This window comes from Solanum tuberosum, unplaced genomic scaffold (genome assembly GCF_000226075.1).
Source record: "Solanum tuberosum cultivar DM 1-3 516 R44 unplaced genomic scaffold, SolTub_3.0 scf00527, whole genome shotgun sequence".
In the NCBI taxonomy this organism is placed as follows: domain Eukaryota; kingdom Viridiplantae; phylum Streptophyta; class Magnoliopsida; order Solanales; family Solanaceae; genus Solanum; species Solanum tuberosum.
The window spans coordinates 35,571-43,568 of NW_006239447.1; the positions used below are offsets into that span (position 1 = coordinate 35,571).

General features: G+C 31.2%; 1 protein-coding gene across 3 annotated transcripts in view; it reads left to right on the forward strand.

The window, feature by feature from the left end:
* Positions 1 to 2,779: 2,779 nt before the first annotated feature.
* LOC102591765 (protein NAP1) overlaps positions 2,780 to 7,998 on the forward strand; it is a 21,938-nt gene continuing 16,719 nt past the window's right edge. The window contains exons 1-7 of one of the 3 annotated variants that reach the window (XM_015304263.1): positions 2,780 to 3,073; positions 3,595 to 3,693; positions 3,790 to 4,255; positions 4,393 to 4,467; positions 5,846 to 5,926; positions 6,153 to 6,233; positions 6,362 to 6,444. In XM_015304263.1, the coding sequence (XP_015159749.1) occupies positions 3,836 to 4,255; positions 4,393 to 4,467; positions 5,846 to 5,926; positions 6,153 to 6,233; positions 6,362 to 6,444 (740 nt within the window). In that variant the 5' untranslated portion in view covers positions 2,780 to 3,073; positions 3,595 to 3,693; positions 3,790 to 3,835. The remainder of the gene's footprint in view (positions 3,074 to 3,594; positions 3,694 to 3,789; positions 4,256 to 4,392; positions 4,468 to 5,845; positions 5,927 to 6,152; positions 6,234 to 6,361; positions 6,445 to 7,998) is intronic. The other 2 variants (XM_006364981.2, XM_015304262.1) reach the window with 2 other exon arrangements.

Below are 7,998 nucleotides of genomic sequence, written 5' to 3' on the forward strand. Positions count from 1 at the left end.
TCGACGACGACGCGAGGGGGGCCCCTCTTTCCAACCCTTTTAACAATTAATAGGAGTATTTCTATATTTAAACTCTCCTATTTTTCTTTCCACCACCGATGAGGGACAAATGCCTTTTCAATAAAGCATAAGAGGACTTTTCAAGTTCCCAACTTTTCAAGTTCCTCTCTTTTCATCTTCCCTCCATTTCCCATTACTCTTGCTACATATCCAACATTTGTTATCTTTCAAGTAAGTATGGATAGCTAAAGTTTTTACTAAAAGACTGAGAAATTCAATGTGGTTGTAAAGTTCATAAATTTTTCGTGTATAGCATGATATCAATGTATTAAGATATCAACTTCTTATCATTTTAATTATTAATTGGTGGTTGCAAATATTAACATGCCTCATAATACATTGTTTTTTTTTAATAAAAAAAATGGATTAAGATTTAGTATAAGAAGTTTTGCATGAGCTCAAGGCGACAACCCTCGTTTGATAAATTCTCATTAGGAATAATAGATTTTATTTGACATGATAAGTTGCTTTTATTTAAATAATTTATATAGTGTGGAAACATCATATTGAGATAAATCGTTCAACTCTTAAAAAATATTGAGTAACAGTGCATAGATTAAATGTATATCTAGACCCCAAATATTTGTAGCTGCGTGAAAACCAACTAACAACACAACCTATTATGAGGACAATACAACCTTAGTACTTTAATCAATATAGTTTTGCCTTCATAATTATTTACTACAATCTAGATCTAGTCTTTAATTTTCTAAATATTAATTGCAATACGTATATATTGGTATTTTTTTCCTAGTGGTTATAAAAATACTTTTGATGGAAAACTAAAATTAATTGTAACTTGAGGTACTGAATTTTTTTTACTACATTCCTATGCCTCTGTATAAGAAAATTATAAAATATATATTAAAAAGACTTGATTGATATTAACTAGTATAATTAGTATATAATTTTTATAATAATGATAAATAAAAAGATTTTCTTAAGTTTTAGTTTGAATTGCTTAAGTAGGTGAGTAAATTAAGTTACGATTTATCTCTCGCTAATAAATACAAATTTCGTTTTTCATGTGTATGATGATTTATATATTATTGTAAACTCAATTTTAAAAATTAATTATTTCCATTTGTCCCTTGAAATAAATGTTTAATGAATTAACTTTTCGCGACTATGATAAAAACTAATTTGAACGAATTAATTCTTGAAAGAACAACTTTATAACTCTGTATATAAAAAAACTTAAAAGTGAAATTCAAAAAATTCCTTGAATTTAATTTAAAATATTAATGATATTTTATTAAATTTGATTTTATACCACTGATTATACTGAATCGTCTTGATCCAATAAGTTTTCACTATTCCTATTATTTTTTTGAAAAAATATCTACCTCTATTCTTTGTAATTACCTTTTCTCTTTAGGCATTATATTTGGGAGATTTATCATCTATATAAATTAATCTATTATTGAGTTATCAATTAACAATGATAATTAACCTGAATGCATTACTTCAAGATACATATTTTTTTCTCCATTTTGCTACTTCTAAAGAGTGGAATTTATGGTCCAAAAAAAGAGTGAAATATATTAACGTAAATATTCAAAACATAGTAAAAAAAATCTCATCAATATTCTAAATTTTACTTTAAAAGATTAATTATGTAATACACACACAAAAAAGAAAAATATGATAATTATATTATCCTTTTTGTCTAGAGCTAACTTTTGTCATAAATTTTTCAATATTTTTAAAATATCAGTTGTGAGCGAAGTTTGAATTAAATTTTAAAATATGTTTTATCATAAATTTTAAAAATATATATTTCCTTTTTTATTTTGAAAAAAAAACATGAAACATGACTCATACAAATAAGTTTTAAAAATTATTAGAAAGTATTCAATCATACCAAACAAACATACTTGGTAATGGCAAATGAGGAAGAACCTACATTGACGTTCATATTATTTTCAAAATCATAATCATATATATAAGTTTGACATAAAATTAATATTTTTTTATAACTAACTAGATAGTACATTATTCTAAAACATAACACAATATTTTAGTAGAAAATGCTAATAATACAATTACTGGCGATTACAATTTGTTACGAAGATTCATTAATACAATAAATAAATAATAACAATTGTACGTAGGAGATGAGAGACCTCGTATATTGACAATAATTTACAATTTTATAGAAAAAATTATACATTACAAGTAAATATTATTCATTGTAGGAGACGAGAAAGACCTCATATATTAACAAGGGTTTACAAATTCAAAGAAAAAAATATTAAAAATCAAGCAAAACAAATCTTTAGTAATATTTTTTTTTATTTTATAAAAGCAAATGTAAGAATTTGAGAGAAATTTTAAAATTTAAATAGAAACCAATACTATATCTTTGCCAAAAAAAAGTTTGCAGCAAAATTTGGGATTTAAAAACTAGCCTCTCAAATATTAGACAATTCCAATATTCAAAAAATTATAATATATGTATAGAAAATTATCTGAAATATATATATCAAAAATTATTTTTTCGTATATACATATTAAATTTTGAACACCTTTAACAAAAATTCTCGTTACACCATTTTAAATAGCCAAATAAATATTCAATAAAGAAATCTTTTAAAAAAAACATTAAAATCTATGATCAAACGACTCATTATTATTAGAAGCAAGAGAGAGAAAAAATAAAATTGCAACAATATGAATAAGATCGTGCGAAGCTGGTTTCTTTGTTTTCCTCTTTAAAACAGAAAGAAATTGACTTGAAAAAAAAGAAGAGTTGTCCTTTTTTTTCTTTTATTTGTCTTTAATATAACCACCATAGCTAGCAACTCTAGAGTTTCTCCATTACTATAATTACTACTATCTCTTCTAAATTCCCTTTTTTTGGTTGAATAACTACCTCACATTACTACTCTAGTGCCCCTTTTGTTTATGTTGAGTGTTACCCAGATCTGAATTTGTAAGTTGTTGAATCTTGTGCTCCATATCAGCTGTTTCATGGTTTCTTGCTAAATCAAAAATCCCCTTTTTGATTTTGGTACTTTTTCTGTTTGTTTTTTTGTATATTTGCTGACCCTTTTAGTTTTTTGTTGTTCTTGAGTTGGTGTATTTTACTTTTGTGGGAAAATTGTTATTGGGTATTCATGGTTATGATCAGAATTGAGTTGAAAATTGCGGACATTTAGCTTTAGTTGCTTTGCTGCCATTTTCCTACTTTGATGGGTTCTATGTAAATTCCCTTTTGACTGTGGTGCTTTTTTGCTCTGTTATTTTCTCGACCCGTTTCGATTATTGGTGTTTAGGTTTGGTTCTTGTGGTTTGTTGGTGTACTTGATTAAAGTTATCATAGGAGGTTTGGTTGTATTTGGTACATTTGAGGAGAAATGATGCTGCATGTTTCAGCTCTAGTAGTCTCTTGCTTAATCCTTTTTTGATTCTGGTACTTAAATTCATGTTTTCTTGTTGGACCATTTCAGTTTTTTGAAGCTTTAGGTTTGGTTTTGTACTTAAATTGATGTATTATTTTGAAGATACTTGTAGTTATTTTTTTCTTTGTAGAAGTAAGTTGAGCATTAGAGGCATTTTAGCTGTATATGTTGCATTGGAGGAGAAATGCTGATGTTGGGAAGGATTTGTTTTTTTTTGCTGATTCCAGTGGTAATAATGAGGGATTCTTAAACTAATTGGTAGTGGTTTAAGTTAGAATGTGGAGTTTCGGCTGAGAGTTTATAAATTTTTCCGTTATTTATGCAGTAAAAGGAACTTTACTTGGGGTGAAGGTTTCCTTTGGGTGCTCACAATGACTAAACCGAGGCAGCAATTTCAAGCGGAAGATGTATTGTCGACATCGCCAACTGCAGTGCGCTCAAGAGAATGGGAAGGACCAGCTAGGTGGACTGAGTACTTGGGTCCTGATATATCTTCAACAATAGGTCCTAAGGTTTCTAGAAATGGTAGCTCTGATGGTAGTGCCCATAGTTCTAGCGGGTCAACTAATAAAGGCTTGAACATGCAATGGGTAAACCAACTCACTCAAGTAGCTGAAGGGCTGATGGCAAAAATGTATAGGTTTAATCAGATATTAGATTACCCTGAAGTCACTGGACATGCATTCTCTGAAGCATTTTGGAAGTCTGGTGTGTTTCCAAATCATCCAAAAATTTGTATTTTACTATCAAAGAAGTTTCCGGAGCACCACAGCAAGTTACAATTAGAAAGAGTAAGAAAATATGGCCCTCTTTTTATAGATTGGGGTTTGCTTTTTCCTGATAGAAAGTATATTCTTTTGTTTGTGTGATATATACTGCCAATGTTACTGTTTTTTTTTTTTTTTAAATTTCTTTTATGTTACTGTAGATTGACAAATTTGCTTTGGATGCTATGAATGATGGTGCTGAAGTCCATTTGCAAAGCTTGGAACCATGGATTCAAGTAAGTTGTCTCTGCTCCGATTTTTCCTTCTTTCTTTCCTCTCCATATTCCAATGCTTCATATGATACTTTTAGATGCAGTATAGCTGCATTTTTTCCAATGATACTAAAACTACAAAAAAGTATTAAAGTATTTCTGAAGCATCAAATTTATTTGTTTGGGACTGACTTGTAAGGTATATTTTGAGTTAAAGGCCCATAACTGTCAGGCAATTAACTGGATTCACCACCAGGGAATATGGCACCATAGAAAAATGAGAAGTACTGAAAGTATTGGGTTAAAGGCCCATAATTTGGTGCACTCACACAGTTTCTGTGTGTATAGCGGATTGAGTGTCTTTTGGAGAGAATCATATTTTGTAGATCTCTCTTCTTTGGTATACCTCTTGTATACAGCCATATGGCCGTGTTATTATCAATGAAATCTTTTACTGAGATAAAAAAATAAATAAAATGAAAGCATGACAAACTAAGTTGTAAATCAAGAGAATGTAGAAGCTTTACGTATTCTGGAAATTGGGATTCACTTATGGAGTATGTTATTATCTGAAAGGATAAGTTAAAATAAATAATTCAACTATGGCTATATAACAAGGAACTGTTCTTGTTATATAGCCATTGTTGATTTTTTTTTTCCTGAAGGCCAAGTAATAAAACTGCAGTAAATGTCAGGCACTTTCTAGCAAATAGTTTTTGGGCAGCATTAAGATGTTCTATTTGTTTTTAAGAAGTATTGGTTAGACATGGAATGGAGCCATTAGTGTTCGGTGTTTCTTAGGAGAAAAAAGTTGATTTCATCAGAATTATTTTTCCAGTGACCAGTGGATGACTGACTTACCAGCCCCTCTTCATCTTGCATAATTCTTAATAAGTTTATAACTGATTCTTGCACGAGATATAATAGTGTAAAAAGGGAGTGGGAGAGATATATTGGTGTGTCAATTTACCAGTAGTAAGATAACTTGCTCTTATACTTCTAAAATTGCTTAAATGATGAAAGATTTGGGATGCATCATAACTATGAAGCCAAAAGAGAGTGAGAAATCAAGTACAAGAAAAGATGGTGTTAAGGGTCAAAATTTGTTATCAATTTGGGATTAGGTGCACAAATTTTACTGGATCTCATCTGTTGGTTTTTTTCTTCTATCATAGTTTTTTTTTTTTGAAAAGGTAACTTGTATTATAAACACAGGAATACTCAGGACGTATTCCAGTAATACTTACAATCAGAAATACAAAAGTGATGTTGTTTTCCTATGAATTCCAGTAATACTTCTATCATAGTTTTGATACTTGTTTATTGGAAAAAGGATTATTTTGTTATCAGAAGTTGATATAAATAGTGTATGCGCTTAATCAAACTTATTCGTCTTGATCAGATGCTTCTTGACCTGATGGCATTTCGAGAACACGCCTTGCGTCTAATATTGGATCTAAGCAGTACAGTGATTACCTTGTTGGTGAGTGATGATATCAACTTTTTATCTCCAACTAAAGTTTTTGTTAACACAAATTATGTTGGTCTTTGATTCAGCACAAGAGAGGAACTTTATAGCTTAACTTACTCTTTTCAAATAAAACAGGACTGTTACAACCTTTATAATTTCTGTCTTGACTAATAGGTAATGCTGAGTCTTCTTATAATGAAATTGTATGTGATATATTTACATGTTTCTTTTGCTGCAGCCTCACCAGAACTCTCTCATACTGCATGCATTTATGGACCTTTTTTGTGCTTTTGTTCGTGTAAATATATTTTCAGAAAAGGCAAGTACACAAACAATTCTCTATCTATTATTTTCTACTCTGTATATTGTTGAGTTGACACTTTCACGCCGTGTTATATATAGTGTGTTAATGCCTTTGTAAACTGTTCTCTTTATCATCCACCACAGATACCAAGGAAAATGATGTTGCAAACATACAATTTGCTTCATGCCATGGCAAGAAATGATAGGGACTGTGATTTTTATCACAGGTGAGACTTCTTATGGATCCAGGCTTATTCTCATTTCTCTTAATTTTTTTTGAGGGGGGTGAATTGGCCTCTTTAGCTTAATTTTGAATAACTTCAATATTTCTCTTTCTTTGACTCCTCAAAGTTATTTGTGTTACATGGCAAGGAATTAGGCTCTTTAGCTTCATTTTAAATAACTTCAAAATGTCTCTTTCTTTGACCCCTTAAAGTAATTTTTGTTTCATGGCAAGGAATTGGGATCTTTAGCTAATTTAAGTAACTTTAAAATTTCTCTTTCTGTGAACCCCGTAAAGTAATTTGTGTTACATGAATCTGATATATAGTTTGCATTTTGATATACTGCTTATTCTTTTCAAAGTCATCCTTTTTCCTACATGATGAACAACATGCCGTTGGTTGGACAAGTTGTCATGGTTACAAAAGAGTGGCTCTTTACTTGGTTATCAGTATCATCTATGGGGTTCTTTTAGGTTAGGACATCAAGCATGTGAAGAAAATGAGTTATACTTGATATCTGCAATGGAAAGTCTAGTCTTTATGACGAGACTATTTCCAACGATGACTTTCCATTTGCTTTGAGCAATTGAGGGTGGATACAGTGAGCCAAATTTTGTAGATCCTCTTCTTTTATTTTTAAATTTTTATGAAGTAAGATGTCCATTAAAATTTGTAACCTCTTCTTTTCGAACATATATATTTGATCCATTTAGTAAAGCCTTGTTTTCCCGGTAAATAGCCCGTGATGGAAAGGAATTCTCGTCTTTGTCAGACAACAGTATTTTTAATTAATTGAGCATAATGTCAAAAGTATGGAATGGTGGTTGAGCTGGTGGAAAGAATAATAAGCTACATCCAGCTTTATGATATGGTAATCTCTTGGTGGGTTGTAGTTTCTGTGGTTGGCGTCAGAGGGCTCCAGGAAATTATGCCGCCCTTTGAGAAAGCAATGATCAGCTCTAGAAGTTTATCATGATGGCAGGTTTGTGTGGCACCCACAACGGAGGGCAGGCAGATGAGGGTGGATTAAGGAGAAGGATTGGCAGCCTTGTAGGTTGGCAAACTTTTGAAGAAGGGTGTGTGTATGCCACCTTAGGCGAATTTCATATTGGTAAGGGAGGGGAAAGTGAAGTCTTATATAAGACATATCACAAGTTTACATGGTACACAGGTTTTAGACTTGATGTGGCATAGTTCATATGACGACCCGATTCCTCCAGTCATGATGACACCTACTATAACCCACTAGTAGGTAAGCCAACCCGTAACCCGGAACAACAAGTAATGGGTCTGAGGGCAGAAACTAAACAAGAGTATGCAAAATTTAAGATAACAATATAAACAGGCAAAAGCAAACCAAAACATATATACAAATAAAGATCCCTCCCAAAACCTGGAAGTCACTAGTACAGAGCTACTAACAAAATGAGTACAAGTCCCAAAAGTGGACAACAGAGACTGGACTGTCTCGAAAGGTAAAAGACAAGTCTATATATACAGATGGAGACTGAAATAGTACAAAACGCCGTGTGCTCACCCCCGTCTCCGGATCAGACT